At 40.9% G+C, this 19,942-nt stretch overlaps 1 protein-coding gene across 1 annotated transcript; it reads left to right on the forward strand.

The window, feature by feature from the left end:
* The first annotated feature begins 5,956 nt into the window (after window positions 1-5,956).
* LOC121569729 (trichohyalin) lies at window positions 5,957-19,391 on the forward strand. The gene is made up of 7 exons (XM_041880884.2): window positions 5,957-6,868; window positions 12,256-12,352; window positions 13,161-13,238; window positions 14,385-14,578; window positions 14,858-15,893; window positions 16,047-16,212; window positions 16,477-19,391. The coding sequence occupies exons 1-6, from the start codon at window positions 6,800-6,802 to the stop codon at window positions 16,190-16,192; spliced, it is 1,620 nt and encodes a 539-aa protein (XP_041736818.2). The 5' UTR covers window positions 5,957-6,799; the 3' UTR covers window positions 16,193-16,212; window positions 16,477-19,391.
* The last annotated feature ends 551 nt before the right edge of the window (window positions 19,392-19,942 follow it).

Consider the following 19,942-nt stretch of genomic DNA (forward strand, 5'->3'; position numbering starts at 1 on the left):
AGACATAAATTAATGTTTAATCCATATAGTTTTAAGTTAAAAAAAATGTTTAAGTAGCAGTTACATAAAAATGAAAAATTTTCATATTATTCAAAAATTACAAGTTCAATAAACTCAAAAAGAAGAAAATTGCTACTGGCACTCAACATTTTTAAGTAAGTACAATTTTTAAGAACATTTGAAGTTTACACTACTTATTACAATTAATTATTTTGAACATTCGGGTTTACAGTGCGCTTGGGGCATTTGATTTATACAAACAGATTAAACTCTGGACTTCAGTATTTTACCTCCTGCGCCTGACTCCTTCTTTCACACCTCGTCACAGAGGCTGGACGGGGAATAGGGTTCAGCCTTGACACATTTTAGTGGCTCATCCAAACTTGACCTCTGGTCCTCTCTTTAAAACCACAATGTTTCACTGAACGGTTTTCAATCAGACCGATTCCTCTGACACCCACACAGCTTCTATGAGCCTCAGCGCAAAATGCCATACACAGTCACTTCTCTGTCTTTGAGCAATGAACATTTCCTCCCTGACCTCAATGTGGTTTTGTCCCTGGCAATTTACAGCAAAGCACTGTATTATTTTCCTATTACATGAATGACATACTTATCTGGTAACAAGTGATGTGGTGTTTCTCAACACCGTTGCTGAAGCTCACTCGGTGAGCGAGTTCTTTTGGCTGTGACTTCTTCCTCTTCTCTCTTTTCTCCTTTTTCTTTTCCACATGTTTTAATTTGTAAGAATAGAGACGTATCAACAAAATCTAATCAACTTATAAGCATTATGTCCAGTCCATAATGCTGGCTCGCTATTTTTGGTTTCAAGTCTAAGTGAGTTTAAGTTAGCTGAGTCACAGGCAGTATTGTCCAGAAATGTTCCCTAAACATGAGCAGATAGGAAAGGTCATAATATCTGAGAATAGCTCTGGTGGTATTTAGATCCACCTCTTAGGCCTACTTTCTCGCTAGGGGCGATGTGGGTAAAGGACACAGGGACCACGATCACAACCTCTTATCATGTGTGATGGAGGAAGAAAGGGCACTGCTTTATGCAGTAGCCTATTCATCTCTGTTCTGTTCTTTTCTAAAGTCAGTGTGGGTTATTCATGACATGGTCATTGTAAATTCAGCATCTATTTTGTGAAAATGTAATGAATGAATAAATGGATGGATTCATGAATTCATGAATGAATTGAGATTTAAGGCAGTTGTCTTTACAAACCCCAACTTTGTTTACAATTATTTTCGATATGCCTGTTGCTACTGGGCAGCTTTTGAGATTCCAGAAAAGTATCTCTACTATACATATTTTATGTAATGAATGTTACACTGTCAAAAATGTTCTTTTGATTTTACAGTAACTCACTGGCAGCCAGTTACTTGTAAGTTACTGTAAAAAAAGGAACAGTATGTTACCATACCGTATTTTATGGTATACTGTTACTATTTTTACAGTATACTATGTTACGGAATACCAATACTGTTACTGTAATTGATTTAATGTGCCAATAATGCTACTGTCGTCATTTTACGGTAACAAATACTCATATTGTAAGGCCTTATTTGCTTATTTCCCAGAGTGCCTTGCCTTTCAAGTGAATTGTAGAGTTACCATCCTTACATTTACATTTTAGTCATTTAGCAGACGCTCCTATCCAGAGCGACTTACAGGAGCAATTAGGGTTAAGTGCCTTGCTTAAGGGCACATCGACAGATTTTTCACCTAGTCGGCTCGGGGATTAGAACCAGCGACCTTTCGGTTACTGGCACAACGCTCTTACCCACTAAGCTTCCTTGACCGTAATTGTTAGTGACAGAGGCAGTTTTTTGAATTCCTTCATTTTCAGTCCTGTGGCCTTCACCAAGTGAGTTCCTAGGCAAATGTTATCATTAAAATTAAACACTTGACAACACATTACATGCAGTCCCTTCAGAAAGTATTCACACCCCTTGACTTTTCCACATTTTGTTGTGTTACAGCCTGAATTAAAAATTGATTACATTTAGATTTTGTGTCACTGGCCTACACACCCCATAATATACCCCATAATGTAAAGTGTTGTGTTTTTAGACATTTTTACAAATTAATAAAAAATGAAAAGGTGAAATGTCTTCAGTTAATAAGTATTCAACCCCCTGGTTATAGCATGCCTAAATAAGTTCAGGAGTAAAAATGTGCTTAACAAGTCACAACAAATTGCATGGACTCTGTGTGCAATAATAGTGTTTAACATGATTTTTTGATGACTGCCTCATCTCTGCACCCCACACATACAACTATCTGTAAGGTCCCTTAGTCGAGCAGTGAATTTTAAACACAGATTCAACCACAAAGACCAGGGAGGTTTCTAATGCCTTGCAAAGAATGGCACATATTGGTAGATGGGTAAAAAAAAAAAGCAGACATTGAATATCCCTTTAAGCATGGTGAAGTTATTAATTACACTTTGGATGGTGTATCAATACACCCAGTCACTAACTCAGTTGCTGGAGAGGAAGGAAACCGCTCAGGGATTTCACCATGAGGCCAATGGTGACTTTACAACAGTTACAGAGATTAAACTCTGTGATAGGAGAAAACTGAAGATGGATCAACAACACTGTAGTTACTCCACAATATTAACCTAAATGACAGAGTGAAAAGAAGGAAGCCTGTACAGAATAAAAATATTCCAAAACATGCATCCTGTTTCCAATAAAGCACTAAAGTAGAACTGCAAAAAATTTGGCAAATAAAATAACCTTTTTGTCCTGAATACAAAGCGTTATGTTTAGGGCAATTCCAACACATCACCACTTCATATTTTCAAGCATCATGTTATGAGTATGCTTGTCATCGGCAAGGGAGGTTTTTAGGATAAAAATGGCCAGAATAGAGCTAAGCACAGGCAAAATCCTAGAGGAAAACCTTTACCTGTAGAGAACAGGCTACTCAGGCGAATGGTGCTAATTTAATAAAGTTAGACCAAAGCTGAATCAATGTACAGTTGAAGTCGGAAGTTTACATACACCTTAGCCAAATACATTTAAACTCAGTTTTTCACAATTCCTGACATTTAATCCTAGTAAAAATTCCCTGTCTTAGGTCAGTTAGAATCACCACTTTATTTTAAGAATTTGAAATGTCAGAACAATAGTAGAGAGAATTATTTATTTAAGCTTTTATTTATTTCATCACATTCCCAGTGGGTCAGAAGTTTACATACACTCCATTAGTATTTGGTAGATTGCCTTTAAATTGTTTAACTTGGGTCAAACATTTTGGGTAGCCTTCCACAAGCTTCCCACAATAAGTTGGGTGAATTTTGGCCCATTCCTCCTGACAGAGCTGGTGTAACTGAGTCAGGTTTGTAGGCCTCCTTGCTCGCACACGCTTTTTCAGTTCTGCCCACAAATGTTCTATAGGATTGATGTCAGGGCTTTGTGATGGCCACTCCAATACCTTGACTGTGTTGTCCTTAAGCCATTTTGCCACAACTTTGGAAGTATGCTTGGGGTCATTGTCCATTTGGAAGACCCATTTGCGACCAAGCTTTAACTTCCTGACTGATGTCTTGAGATGTTGCTTCAATATATCCACATAATTTTCCTTCTTCATGATGCCATCTATTTTGTGAAGTGCACCAGTCCCTCCTGCAGCAAAGCACCCCCACAGCATGATGCTACCACCCCCGTGCTTTACGGTTGGGATGGTGTTCTTCGGCTTGCAAGTCGCCCCTTTTTCCTCCAAACATAACGATGGTCATTATGGCCAAACAGTTATATTTTTGTTTCATCAGACCAGAGGACATTTCTCCAAAAAGTACGATCTTTATCCCCATTTGCAGTTGCAAACCGTAGTCTGGCTTTTTTATGGCGGTTTTGGAGCAGTGGCTTCTTCCTTGCTGAGTGGCCTTTCAGGTTATGTTGATATAGGACTCGTTTTACTGTGGAAATAGATACTTTGGTACCTGTTTCCTCCAGCATCTTCACACGGTCCTTTGCTGTTGTTCTGGGATTGATTTGCACTTTTCGCACCAAAGTGCATTCATCTCTAGGAGACAGAATGCGTCTTCTTCCTGAGCGGTATGACGGCTGCGTGGTCCCATGGTGTTTATACTTGCGTACTATTGTTTGTACAGATGAATGTGGTACCTTCAGCTGTTTGGAAATTGCTCCCAAGGATGAACCAGACTTGTGGAGGTCTACTATTTTTTTCTGAGGTCTTGGCTGATTTCTTTGGATTTTCCCATGATGTCAAGCAAAGAGGCACTGAGTTTGAAGGTAGGCCTTGAAATACATCCACAGGTACACCTCCAATTGACTCAAATAATGTCAATTAGCCTATCAGAAGCTTCTAAAGCCATGACATAATTTTCTGGAATTTTCCAAGCAGTTTAAAGGCACAGTCAACTTAGTGTATGTAAACTTCTGACACACTGGAATTGTGATACAGTGAATTATAAGTGAAATAATCTGTCTGTAAACAATTGTTTGAAAAATTACTTGTGTCATGCACAAAGTAGATGTCCTAACCGACTTGCCAAAACTATAATTTGTTAACAAGAAATATGTGGAGTGGTTGAAAAACGAGTTTTACTGACTCCAACCTAAGTGTATGTAAACTTCCGACTTCAACTGTATGTAAGGTCACATAATGATAGTATTCTACATAACATAACTGAATATAAAAGTATAACGTTACTGTAAGACAAAAACACCACCGCAATTTTCTTTCATGTCGCCAAAAGTAGGCTATGCTACAGTGTGTTAACACCACCTGCTCTAAAATTCGCTCACTGTACATTATTCAAAACAACATTGTAATCTACTTCGAAAAAACACTGTATAACTAATTATCTTTCATGATTGAATGAGTTGGTGTTTTTGTCTTACAGTAACGTTATATACTATGCTAGTATATTCGGTTCTGTTATGTAGAATACTATCATTATGTGATCTTGCAGACATTGATTCAGCTTTGATCTAACTTTATTAAACACGCACCATTCGTCTGAGTAGCCTGTTCTCTCCACATAAAGTAGAGAATATACACATGCGCAGAACGTGATCTGCACATGTGCAGAAGCTTCAGAATATTTAGTCTGCCGGACTTTTACCAATTAACTAAGAATAAATATTGCATTTATAATAAGAATTAGCAAAAACGTTTTCTCTCTTGCTTCAGAGGATTTGCTTAGATTTTGTTGCCTGTATGCTTTAAGTGTGCCATTCTTATTTGAATATTCCAAAATACAGTGAACTGCTACTGTATTTTACGCAGCATTTTTTACAGTAATATTCCAAAATACACCAAATACACCCTGACTTATACACCCTGACAAATACACCCTGACTTATACATTGTTCCCACAATGCAATGTGATTTACAGTAATCTACTGTATTCCGTTTATAAGTATGTTACTGCTGATTATACAGTAATTCTCTGTGACAATAACATCATTTGTTTTACAGTGTGCTGTACTTACAAACATCTGTGATAATAGGCTATTAAAAGTATGCAGAAATCGCTCTGCCATTTCCTGGTTGGTAAAATTATAATAGTTCACCTAATTTCAGTGTATGTGACAAAACAAGCAAGTGTAGAGAAGTGTAGAGAATCTTTGTACCATCTAAACCGCTGTGAAATAATTTTCCATAACCAAAAATATTGTATTTTCAGCTGTTTGAAGCTGGTGTACAAAACCAAAAGTAAAAGATGCAAAAACTAAACTTAAGAACTGAAAGCTTAGAAATAGGGCACATAGAACAGACTCGTTAACTCACACGAGACCTTTCCCTCAAGACGCAGTAGCCCAGTCAGTCATTTTTAAGTAGATGATCGCCCTGCCTTCAGGGGGCGGGAGAGATACTGTACAAACTCTTGGAAATCTGCTCTCCCGTCCCCTGCGGTAGCGGCGTAATCAGGAGGGAACAGGGCTGACGCGCACCGCGCCACAGAGAGCTTTTGATATTGATAAGCCTGTGACGAAGGAGCGGACAACAAACTCCCATTGTAGGCTACCACACTTGTGTTGCGCCTCATATAGAGGCGCGCCGTGCGTTATAAGGAGAGAAGAACCTCGTGTAGGCTACAACGCGTAGAAAGGAAAATAAAAAGGGATTTTAATTAACTTGAAGAGTTTTGATGTCTCGAGGGATAACCTAGCATTAGCCTAGAATGTGTGGCCTATAAATAACATTTTACTAATCTAGTCTAGAATATTGTTTGTTTGGAAGCTTTGTCTTATGTATACATGTAATTTAAATAGTTCAGAAGATTTTTTTCTCATTACATTGATTATTTTTTAAGATAATGTAAGAGGTTTATTTTAAAGCCATAGGCTACAGCATTGGATGCTTTAATTTCGCACCAGGACTTTTAATGACTCGACTGATGCCTTTTTAATTTTTTTAAATTGTGTGATACCCAACTATCTGAGACTATCATCCCGACTGCAGGAGATTGTGTCTGGAACACACTACAAACAGTTCCTTGGGGATTTAACACATCAATTCAAGATGGATCAAATCATCTTCAAAAAAGTCACCTTACTCCCCTAGTCCCCTGACAGTGGAATTTCGAGCTGGGTTGACGTTCTAAGTGGGAAGCGTATCATTGAGTAGGCTACAATTGGTAATTCACTGGATACTTTGCTGAGACGACAAGTGTGGGTGTCCGTCTGCTCGCAAGGCAAGGAGTTCCAATTCCACAGAGCGAGCAGCTGTCCCCGCGCCTAGTGCTGAGGGAGAGACTCGTGCTGTTTCCATAAATGCTTGGTCTATCGCGGAGAATCCAGCCTGGGCAGCAAGATGAGCTCGTGGGTTTGGGTTCAGCTGCTCGCGTTACTTGCGGCATGTCTGCGGGTTGGCAGCGCAGAGGTATGTGACCGAGTCAATTAATTAAAATGTAGGCCTAATTGCCTATTCAAAAGTCCGTTGCCAAAAATATGTTTATCTGTTTAGCTCATTTGAAAGGCTAAGTTTATTTTCTTTGTTTCATTTCACTGTGAATTGTAAAATTAGGGACCATTGTTGAACATATTTGACACCAGGCCCCAATTATAGACCATTGTTGAATTGCAGGGTCATCGTATTTTAACAATGTGTGCACTGGGCCTTGTGCACTCTCTAAACAAATGGCACCAACTTGTTACATTCAATATTGTTTTGGGACAAAATAAATGTGAACCAGGCCCCTCACCCCTCCACTTAGTGTATGACTGTGGCCTACAACCACATGTGCACTTGTAATTATTGAGTAATTATGAAGTATAAACTACAGGTCAAAAGTTTTAGAACACCTACTCATTCAAGGGTTTTTCTTAATTTTTTACTATTTTCTACATTATAGAATAATATTGAAGACATCACAACTATGAAATAACACATATGGAATCATGTAGTAACCAATTTTTAAAAAAACAAATCCAAATGTATTTTATATTTGAGATTCTTCAAATAGCTACCCTTTGCCTTGATGACAGCTTTGCACACTCTTGGTATTCTCTCAACCAGCTTCATGAGGTAGTCACCTGGAATGCATTTCAATGAACAGGTGTGCCTTCTTAAAAGTTGATTTGTGGAATTTATTTCCATCTTAATGCGTTTGAACCAATCAGTTGTGTTGTGACAAGGTGGGGGGTTAAAACCAAGTTCACAGCTCAAATAAGCAAAGAGAAATGACAGCATCATTACTTTAAGACATGAAGGTAAGTCAATACGGAACATTTCAATAACTTTTATAGTTTTTTTAAGTGCAGTCGCAAAAACCATCAAGCACTATGATGAAACTGGCTCTCATGAGGACTGCCACAGGAAAGGAAGAACCAGAGTTACCTCTGCTGCAGAGGATAAGTTCATTAGAGTTAGCAGCCTCAGAAATTTCAGCCCAAATAGATGCTTCACAGAGTTCAAGTAACAGACACATCTAAACATCAACTGTTCAGAGGAGACTGTGTGAATCAGGCCTTCATGGTCGAATTGCTGCAAAGAAACCACTACTAAAGGACACCAATAATAAGAAGAGACTTGCTTGGGCGAAGAAACACGAGCAATAGACATTAGACTGGTGGAAATTTGTCCTTTGGTCTGGAGTCCAAATTGGAGATTTTTGGTTCCAACCGTCGTGTCTCTGTGAGATGCGGTGTGGGTGAACGGATGATCTCCACATATGTATTTCCCACCGTAAAGCATGGAGGAGGAAGTGTTATGGTGTGGGGGTACTTTGCTGTTGACACTGTCTGTGATTTATACAGACTTAACCAGCATGGCTACCACAGCATTCTGCAGCGATACGCCATCCCATCTGGTTTGGGTTCAGTGGGACTATCATTTGTTTTTCAACAGGACAATGACCCAACACACCTCCAGGCTGTGTAATGGCTATTTGACCAAGAAGGAGAGTGATGGAGTGCTGCATCAGATGACCTGGCCTCCACAATCCCCCGACCTCAGCCAAATTGAGATGGTTTGGGATGAGTCGGACCGCAGAGGGAAGGAAAAGCAGCCAACAAGTGCTCAGCATATGTGGGAACTCCTTCAAGACTGTTGGAAAAGCATTCCAGGAGAAGCTGGTTGAGAGAATGCCGAGAGTGTGCAAAGCTGTCATCAAGGCAAAGGGTGCTATTTGAAGAATCTCAAATTTAAAATATATTTTGATTTGTTTAACACTTTTTTGGTTACTACATGATTCCATATGTGTTATTTCATAGTTCTACAATGTAGAAAATTGTAAAAAAATAAAGAAAAACCGTTGAATGAGTAGGTGTTCTAAAACTTTTGACCGGTAGTGTATAGTAATTAAGCTGTGTCTTGTAAGTTAAACTGCTCATCATCTAAACCACACCTTATAACAGCTCATATCATGGCTTTAATGCTTCTATATAACATATATTTTAAACAGTCCTAAGTTTCACTTCAGGCTATATGGGCCTCATGGTGAGGACATTGGATTGGGCCCTGCTTGGCAGGTAACCATAGAACAGTTACAGCACATGGCAGACGTGCATGTGAGACGAGTCCAGTCCCCTTATGGCAGACGAGTCCAGTCCCCTTATGGTTTCTATCTTTAAGAGAGGCGATATAAGGAAAGTATGAGGGTCTCATTTTGATAGACTTGAGAAGAGGCCAAAGAGGCCCTAACTTTAATATTATAATAATATACACTGAATGTACAAAACATTAGGAAGGTGTTCTTAATGTTTTGTACACTCAATGTATATGCCATTTAGCAGACACTTTTATCCAAAGCAACTTACAGTCATGCGTGCACACATTTGACATACTAGTGGTCCCAAGAGTTTAACCGACTATCCTGGCGTTGCAAGCACTATACTCTACCAACTGAGCTACATGGGACCATCTTTGGGACATTCACAGGATTAGGCAGTAGCGGCTGTGGGAAGAGACTGTAGTGAAACGAAGCTCTGACTATGTGGGTCATGACAATATACACACACACAGTCTTCAGTTATGGGAAATGAATGTTTAAACAGGGCGAAATGCGGTGCACCCCTTCTTTGCTGGGTTTCCTTGAAAACTATTCAGTTGCTTTCATGCTATCAGATCTATGACTTCCTCTAGTGTGTCTTTTCCACAGAGCTCTAGTGTGTTATCCACCACATTTGTCATGTCAAAGACTGGGCTTTTGGAGGCAGCCTTGGAGGGAGGCAGCCTTGGAGGGAAGTATATAAACGTCCCAAATCATACGTATTACCCTGAGGACAGGTTGTCGGAGGTGGCAGTAAGGTTGATTAGAAAGCATTGTTAAGTATAGTTGAACTAGTTCTCTGTCGTTTATACATCCTCCCATCCAGTGATGTATTGATGTACATGCCTGTAGATAGTTATGATATGAGGTGTCTTTGAGGTATACCGTTAGGGAATCCCCTCAATCAACTATATCCCACAGAATGCAGTATAGCTGTATAATGTAGTGTCTGAATATGTTTATGTGTGTTCCTATTAACGTATGCATAAACCATGTGCTCATAGGCAGGGTTTTAGGGATTGCATGTGAGACTGTGCAGTGTGCACATGTTCACGTGTATGTGTGTGTGCGTGCGTGCATTTGTGCATTTGTGTGTGTGTGTGTACTCGCATGCCGGCAGGCAGCAAAACTAGATTAATTACTCCTCACCTCTCTACTCCTATAGCCTGTACCTGGCGTTCCTCAGCTCAACCCACTTCCCATTAAACATCACTAGGGCTTTGTCCCAGATGGCACCTTATCCCCTATTTAGTGCACTACTTTTGACCAAGGCCGATAAGGGTCTGGTCAAAATTAGTGCACTATGTAGGAAATACGGTGCCAGTTGAGATGCAGCCTGGGTCTGTCTCTGTTTCCATCTCTATTCAGAGAGATGGAGATCTACTGTATGATGGCTCTAAAATAAGTGCCTGTCTCAGTTTTTGTGATCAGCAGAATGACCGTAGATTCTAGAAGACACTGACTGTTCCAGAACTTCCAGATGTGACTCAGTCAGATGCTGATTTGTGTGTGTGTGTGTGTGTGTGCGTGTGCGTGTGTGTGATTTAGAGTTCTGATTTAGAGTTCACCAATTAGGACCAGAGTAACTCCTGGATTCCTACAGTATTATAGAGTAAAGGTTATGATTTTCTGTTTACGTCAGGTTTGTTTAGCAGTTGCAGGGGGTGAAGTGTTTATTTCATTTTTCCTGCTCAGACACAAACCGCCATGACAGCGGCCACCCTATGCACAAAGGCCCAGACCATAATGCGCAGCCAGCAGAATTAAGGTGCATCCCAAATGGCATTGCTCTGGTCAAAAGTAGTGCACTATATAGGGAATAGTGTGCCATTGGAGCCTCAGTCTTAGACTGGGGCCAAGGAGAGGAAATCACTGGGATGGCTCCTCAGGGGCATTGCTACATAAATAGAGATGTTAATTTAACTCATGGCATTTTCCTTTTGTATGACTTGACTTTCTGCAGTGCCCAACAACAATGGGGAAAAGTCAATGGTATGTACATTAATAGTGTGTGAATGCCGTTCACAGATGGCTTCTTCCTCCTCAAAGCGCTCCCCAAAGGGCTTCGTTTTTTCCCCCCGCAACAAACTGAATGGAATGTATGAATGTAACCGACAGAGGTGGTTTCACTTGTGTTAGCTCCCTGAATTAATGCCTAGGCATTAGCTCAGCAAGCTAACCCCCTTTTGTGGCATGCAGGAGACCCGGGATTCGGACCCAATAGGTCAAACAGTGGTAGACCCAGCTAGCAAGAGTTAATATCTCCATAGATGCAACTTATTCTCCTTTATTCAGCCATCCCTCCATTATTCCCCCTGATGTCCATCTCTCTGTTCTGATCCACCTCTCCTCCTCCTCCTCCTCTCAATCACTCCATCCCCCACTACTTCCTGAACCCTTCCTGACTCCTGTGACCCCTAAGTATTAGCAGATGAGGTGACACAAGGCCAATAGTCATTCACCCCCTCTTAGTGGCCATTGTGAATCCAAGTAGCCATTTCCTTCATCCTCTTGTTTCATTCATGATTAGAGGGGTAAGTCAGGTAACCCCCTAACCCTAACCCACACCTACTTACATACAGTGATGGAAAAAGTACAAAATTGTCATACTTGAGTAAAAGTAAAGATGCCTTAATAGAAAAAGACTCAAGTAAACGTGAAAGTTACCCAGTAAAATACTACTTGAGTAAAAGTCTAAAAGTATTTGGTTTTAAATGTACTTAAGTATCAAAAGTAAAAGTAAAAGTATAAATAATTTCAAATTCCTTATATTTAGCAAACCAGACAGCACAATATTCTAGTTTTTTAATTTACAGAGAGCCAGGGGCACACTCCAACACTCAGACATAATTTACAAACAAAGCATTTGTGTTTAGTGAGTCCCCCAGATCAGAGGCAGTAGGGATGACCAGGGATGTTCTCTTGATAAGTGTGTGAATTGGACCATTTTCCTGTCCTGCTAACCATTCAAAATGTAACGAGTACTTTTGGGTGTCATGGAAAATGAATGGACTAAAAAGTACATTATTTTCTTTAGGAATGTAGTGAAGTAAAAGTACAATTTTTCTAAAATAGAAATGGTAAAGTAAAGTACAGATACCCCAAAAAACGACTTAAGTAGTACTTTTACTTAAGTACTTTACACCACTGCCTACATGTTCCACTGCTGTTGTCTCTTTGCTTCCATATCTACACAGAATAAATGTGAACGGGGAAGCTGAGAAAAGATCTGATTTGGAGAATCTATTTTTATTCCTGTCTTATCTCTTTCTCTCAGGGGGATCCTCTCCCTCCAGGTTTGGTGGAGCTGGTTAGAAGCAACCCTATCTCTTCCATAGAGGACCTTCAGCTGCTGCTGCTCAGTGACTCCGTAGGTAAAGATCTCTAACGTTGTACTATACTGATACTCATCAACATGCATATGCCATTTAGCAGAATCTGTTCACAAAGAGACTTACCATCATAGGTGCATATATTTTTACGTATTGGTGGTCCCGGGAATCAAACCCACAACCTGGCTTTCGAAGCCTAATGCTCTATCAACTGAGCCATACAGTACCACAAGCCAGCCATACGCACTGGTCACGCCAAGAGATGGAGGCTCTCTCAGACTAACTAACCCGACCAACAGAGACTGAGGGAAACTTAGGGAAAACATTGTCACATGATGCCCAGATTTCATTCCCAACAGGGACAGGCAAACATCACACACAGTAAATACTACAAACAGAATCTCACAGACAAACCGTCAGACCCACAGTGACACAGTGGGTAGACAGACTTTTCAAATAGATACACATATTGCCCAGATTGTATTCCCATCATTGACTAGCGAACATCACACACAGTAAACACTATATACAAACTCAACGAGATAAGAGAAACAAAGAGTGAAGTATTCAACGTCTCAAGATACAAAAACATACAAACATGAGGTCATGACAGATACAAATTCCCACACAAACAGACATATATTAAAGGGAAGCTAAACTTATAAACAATGCCTCAAACTCTCTCATAAACACACACATGCACCGTACACAGATAAATACACAAACGAATGCACGCACGTGCACACACACACACACACACACACACAGTAAAAGTCATAACAATAAACAATTGAAGCAATGAGCTGATTAGATCTGTAAACAAATATTGGAGTGGATTGTTTTTTCTCAGATGAGGATGTCTCGGATGATTTATTGCCCAGTGGACAACACTCCAACAACACTAGTAACCGACTGCCAAGGAGTCTGGGTGAGTTTGCCTATGTTGTCCTACCCAACTATACCTCACGTCTATGTATCTCATTGTCTATTTCTGGTCCAAAACTGTCTCCAATCCAACCATGAATCAGCCAGCTGAAAAATATATTAGTTTTTACACCTAAAACAATTTGAGCTGGTTTCCCCAACTCACATTAAGCACTTTCAAAGGAGATTCTCCATGCTTTTTAGTCCTGGATTAGGTTTAATCTGGTTCTACTCTCAGAAAAAAAGGTGCTATCTAGAGCATAAAATGGTTCTTCGGCTGTGTTGTAAGAGTTGTAAACCAACTGTAAGTGTTGATTAATGGACTTTACATGGTTCTAGTGATATGTGGTCCTGTGTGGTTCAGTTGGTAGAGCATGGCACTAGCAACGCCAGGGTTGTAGGTTCGATTTCCACAGGGGACTAATACCATAAACTAAAATGTATGCACTCACTACTGTAAGTCGCTCTAGATAAGAGGGTCTGCTAAATGACTGAAATGTAAAAAATGTAAATATGCTCAAATTCTCCAGTGACCCTTCCTTTTTATCCTGATAGAGCACACATCCTCATAGTCTCCGACACTAGGCTATAAATCCACATATTTCCGTCACTCATGTTGACTTGGGTGGTTTTGGACAGCTGTATCTAATCCAAAATTAGTTGCGTAATTCATGTTGTGGTAAAGAAACATCTAAAGTATGTCACCATATTGCGATTCATTAGTTATTTGCTGAACAACCACCTTATGACTTGCAACTCCAAGTTACACTCCAAATAGTTCAGCTGCAGCATATATGGAGACTCATGGATACACTGTTTCAATAGCATGTGATTTCTTTAAACAGCATAAGTAATATACCTTCAGTAGAATTAGTGTAAACAAAATGTTTTATACATTTTTAGGCCTACAGTATGTACTGGCTGTTTGGTATGCACTGAGTACTGAGTGTCTGATATGTTGATTCATGTACACTGTCCCATCTTATGAAACCTGTAAGTAATATGTGACTTTAAAAAAAAGACGTTTTAAAATTGTCTGTCTGTCTGTCTGTCTGTCTGTCTGTCTGTCTGTCTGTCTGTCTGTCTGTCTGTCTGTCTGTCTGTCTGTCTGTCTGTCTGTCTGTCTGTCTGTCTGTCTACGTTGTCGCAGACGCCCAGCCGGCTCAGCAGGCGCAATGTAAGGTGAGGACAGAGGTGATGGAGGTGACCCGTGCCATGTTGGACCGCAGCAACGCCAACTTCCTGTTGTGGCCTCCCTGTGTGGAGGTACAGCGATGCTCCGGCTGCTGCAACACCAAGAGCCTGCAGTGTGTTCCCGTGCTGACGCACACCAGGCACCTACAGGTACATATACACCCCAGCTGACTTAGGCCTACCTGGTAAAATAAAGGGTTAGTCATTACATGAATAAAACATAAAAAAGTGTTTTAGTCGTTTTGAATTTAAAGTGCCTACCTGGTCAAATAAAGGGTTAGTTATTACAAAAATATAAAATAAAAAGCGGTTTAGTCATTTTGAATTCTGCACTTCCGCAGAGCTAATCTTCCTCCTCCTCCTCCTCCTCCTCCTCCTCCTCCTCCTCCTCCTCCTCCTCCTCCTCCTCCTCCTCCTCCTCCTCACTAGGTGATGAAGATCCAGTACGTGGAGAAGCGGCCCAACTACTCCAAGGCGGTCGTCTCGGTCCACGACCACGTGGAGTGTCGCTGCCAGCCCGCTCCTCGCCCCCCGGCCATCCCCATGAAGAAGTCCACGCCCCGCAGACAGCAGAAAGAGAACAAAGGAGAGGTGCATCCAGCCAAGGCCAGATCCAAGGAGGAGCTGCACCGTAGAGACGAGCTGAAGCACAACCAGAGGATCCAGCTGGAAGACCTGCTGGACCAGCACTGGAACCCCAAGGACACCTCCTCAGAACCAGGGGAAGGGAAAGGGGGCTATGGGCTAGACCATGACAAGATGGATCCTCATTGGGTACTTAACGCTACCAGACAGCTGGAAGCCAAGGAGTGGACCGGACGTCGACATGACATGGAGGAGGGGAGAGACAGTAGTAGTGTCAACAGCACTACAACTGCAGTGGACGTCGACATGGCACAGCTTGATCACGAGAAGAGAGATGGGGTCAAGACACGAGGGGACTCACTATTTAACATTACTGAGGGAAATGTCAGCAGGGGAGATAGGCAGCAGGGTAGTCTGAGCCTCAGTGAGGAGGAGGGAGACCAGGAGACACAGAGACAACCCACACAAACACAGAGTCCCTCGCTACGCACCAACACATCAAAGCAACAGCGACATGGGAACAACTCCTCCTCAGAGGAAACCAAAAGCAGAGAGGGAGCCAATCAAAGAACGGAACAGCGATTCCATCCTACGGAGGAAACCAATCAGAGGCCCAAGAGCAGATTTCCTCCCCTTGAGGAAGCCGATCAAAGATGTAAAGACAATGAGACCCCTGATTCAGAGAGGAGGCTCCAGCACGATCTCCAACTGGAACAGGAGAAGCTGGAGGAGGAGAGGAAGGAGCTGTTGTTACTCCACAGGAGGCTGGACGATGAGAAGGAGCTCCTGAGACGGGAGCAACAGAAACAACAGCAAGAAGAAGAGGAGCAGCAGTACCATCGTAAACATCATCAAACTCAAACCACCCCACAAAGAACAGGTAGATAGAGAACATTGTGAGCTAGCAAGTGTGTGTGGTGTGTGGTGTGTCTGTGTGTCTCTGTGTGTGTGTGTTTTTGACTTATGTTTCTCAGTTTACATTTTATTCCAAACTGTTAAATCATCTGTGTCTCATATTCTTCTATTCTCCCAGACACAGTGTCGCCCACTTCGAGACGAGCGCCCTCAGTCCCAGCTAGTACCCGGCCACCTGCTCGGCCCGGCCCACCTAGGAAGAGAATGAGGAAGAACAACCGCAAACGCATCAGCAAGGCTGCGATGAGAGCAATGCTAATGTAGATTCTACAATCTCTCTGCAGGTAAGAGATAGAATGGATAGAAACGATTTCCTAACACAAATACTTTCCAAACCCATTCAAATACTTTTCAAGTACTTTCAAATACCAACACTTTCAAAAACATTTTTGGGGAAAGTATTTGCAAACAGTTTTCATATACTTTCCTAACCCTTTCAAATACTTTCCACAGAAAGTGTGAATGCATATTCAAAATCTACATTCTAGACAAGCCAGGTCTAGAATGTAACCATTTAAACAATTTTTCTGTTTCTCCTTCTCATCCAGGGAGTGATGCTCTCTGTCTTTGTCGTGAACAATCCAGTGACGACACCGAGCAGTTAATTCCTTTCTTATGAGTTAATATTCATGTGTCAGTAACCTGCTCGTCCTGTGACCGTGAGGTATTCCCTAATAGTACTAATGATTGTCTGGTGAACCCAAAACAACCCTTGGACGGAAATAATTATGGGACAAGAAAAATGGGATGTAAATACATACAAGGTCGAGGTGATCCATCAACATATCTCCGATCCATCAAAAGATGATCTCCTTTTGACAACAAGATGTTCCCCCAGTCGGATCAAGAACACTGGAACGTTGGAACAGAACATTCAAACAACATTAGAATGTTGGAACAGATAATTGGAACAACATTAGAACTTTGGGAGAATGTTGGAACATTCACAAGGATGCTGGACTGTCGTTGGACTCAGTGCTATTGGACCTCCTCATGACTTTTGAACAGCATAGAGAACCACTCCAGTCAGTAGAGATCAAGTCGGTTAAAGACACTTCGTATGCTCTTCAGAGGCATGGTTTACTATAACTCCCAAGAAGTGGACTGATCACGCTTGTCAAGAAGACCAAGGAGAGAGAGCATTTTTATGTCAGTTCAAATCTCCCCTTTCCCTATGAGCACAAGATGTTGAAAATACGTGTTTTGGGTAAAAAATACATAAGAAAATACATATTTTAAAAATGTTGCTCACTGGGTTCTGACATGGAAGAAGACATTTTCTTTTTCGGAATAGAAAGATACACTGGTAGAGGATCGGGAAAATACCATGGCAAGCAGATATTACAGGGACAATGGGAAAGAAAGAGTGACCAATGATGACATTTATATGAGCTAGGACAGTTGGAATGACTGGTAGTCTTGACTGATGCGAGCAGTATCCCTACATTGTGTTTAAGCTGCTCTATATGTTCTAGTCTATTCCCGCACTAAGGGAGGGCAATAGAACTACACAGCAAAGATATTACGTCTCTATAGTTACATAATGTAGAATCTCGTTTTCTATAAACATATTTAATTTTATTTAATTTGACCTAAAACACTGGAATTCCACCAACAACAATGCACAGGTTTGCATTCTCATGTTCAGCTGAGGCTTCTGCACTTCTTTCGGAGAGTGTAATTAAAACAAGATGCAAGGTGCTATACAGGGGTTGCATTACACCTTTATGTCTGTCTTTAACATTATTTATTCCTTATGTGTTCATTTTCAATAGGATTACTGCATATGAAGCATTTTGGGGGTTGAATATCGATCACTCTTCCGGTCTCAATATAATTTGAGCTGTCAGCCTTTGTGCACACATACAATAGCCTAGATTCAATCAGATCAAGCGTTATCCGGCGATAGCAGACACCCGCATAGCAGTTGTTTTGGCGGTGTCAGAGGAGGAACTGCATTGGAGCTGTCAAATTGGCTCGAAGTTCAGAACGAGAAAGTGTAGGCTATACAGAAATAATTACACTCAAATTAAAAACTAGTTAAACAAAATAGAGGATTTCTATCATCCTAATGGAGGTGTAGATTACATCTCACATTCCAGTGTTCGAACTTGTAAACAAGGCTGCATAGGATTTCTGTTAATGAGACTCAGCCAATGGCAATGTCCGCTTTAGGTATAATGCCGGGAGCCACTTACGGATTTGCAGATGTTGGCTAAAGCGGACGCGGATCTGATTGAATTGAGCCCAATGTAACTACAAAGAAAAGCTTTGAAAAGGGAAAAGGTGTTGTCTGTTGCCTGCCATTCACTGTCTGTATGATAGACAGGTGATGGTAATGACTTTGTATTGTTGTATAACTTTGTGTGTCAGTGTAGGTGTGCGTTTGTATGTGCGTGTCTGTACTCGCGCGTGTGTACAATATGCGCGTGTGTGCCCGTGTGAGTGTTAGAGTATATGTAAGTATGTGAACAGAATCATATGTATGTGTTTGATCACTAACACTCATGAATCCATAAGTCAGATAGTCCCTTATTCACAATGCTCATTGCTAACCAGGCCTTCTCTGCATAGGGAACAGTAGAGCATCAGACCTTCTGTATCCTGAGGCTGTGTGTTGCTTTATTTAATACAGACAGACAGACAGACACAGCAAGGGTACTGGAATGAGGTGCCATTGTCATTTTTAACACAGAGAATTATGCACTACTGAATACAGAAATTGGGGCTTCTCTCTCTCTCTTTCTGTCAGTTTGTGACAGCACACACAAACACACCCCAGACTGAGACTGCAGTATTGTGACCCAGCTAAAGCAAGGATTGTGGAGAAATCATACAGTGTGACTGTGGGCCAGTAATCCTAGTTGTAACACGCCCTGCTGTATTCAAGCCTTTGCTACAAAATATTGACATTTAATCTTGATTTACAGTAAGTTGTCCTAAAAAAAGGGTTCAAGCTTTGTTTAGTAGTATCCTATGGATTTTACAAGGCCGTTTAGCAAAACTATTAGGTGAATAATCTAACACTACAATTTGAAGAGAAGAAGTGCCCTGATAAAAGTGTCAGATATTAAAAGCAGCATGGGTCAGATGTGTCAAGCAAAGAAGCTCAGTGCTTGTGTGTGGGCCACTGCTGGTCACCTTTCAGGTATAGTGTGCACACTTCAAATAGCCTAACTACCAGCCAAATTTATTTTAAATATTGAAAATGTGGTATATGTCATAATGCCTTCTTGCTACTGTAATTAGTTATTGTCTGTTTTGTTATGAGTTATCAAGAAATGAATGTTGTGATAATTGCCACTTAATTATATTTTGATATGATTATAAAAAACATATGTGCGAAAGTGTACTTGTGCTGTGAGCTGTTGTCCTGCTTTTTGTGTTGTGAAGTAAGAGAATCTAGCCACTGGGCACAGACGTCAGTTCGTCTAGTTTTGATTTACATTTGGTTGAGTTGTCAACTAAGGTGATTTCCAGTTTCAAGTTTTAATGTCACGTGCACAAGTACAGTGAAATGCCTTTCTTGCAAGCTTCAAACCCAACAATGCAGTAATCAATATCCATAGCTAGGTTTCCATCCAATTGGCGGCAGATTTTCATTCAGTTTTAATGTACTGAATAAAATTCTAAAGTTCAATGTGTTTCCATTACATTTAAACTCTCCCGATAGTTTTGTCACAAAAACTGTTGCGTTAAATAGCAAATGTGCCTACTTGGATCTTGGCACGTGCGCCCTAGCCAACAGCATGCAGATACAGTGTGGGTAGGCTGTGCGGGTAGGCTGGTCTACATGATGAGATTACTATGGATAAGAGCGAGGATATTACTTCTTTTTTTTAACAGCAGTCAAGCATCAAACCTCATGTCACCAGAATAAGACCTTTGATATTTATTGGAAACGAGCATCAAAATCACTGTGCACTTTCACCACCCTGTGAAGTTCATCATCATTTATTTAATCTGTAGCCTAATAAACTGCATGGTTTACCAAGTCATAGTGGGAGGACCACA

The sequence above is a fragment of the Coregonus clupeaformis genome, chromosome 7 (genome assembly GCF_020615455.1).
Source record: "Coregonus clupeaformis isolate EN_2021a chromosome 7, ASM2061545v1, whole genome shotgun sequence".
NCBI classification, from domain to species: Eukaryota; Metazoa; Chordata; class Actinopteri; order Salmoniformes; family Salmonidae; genus Coregonus; species Coregonus clupeaformis.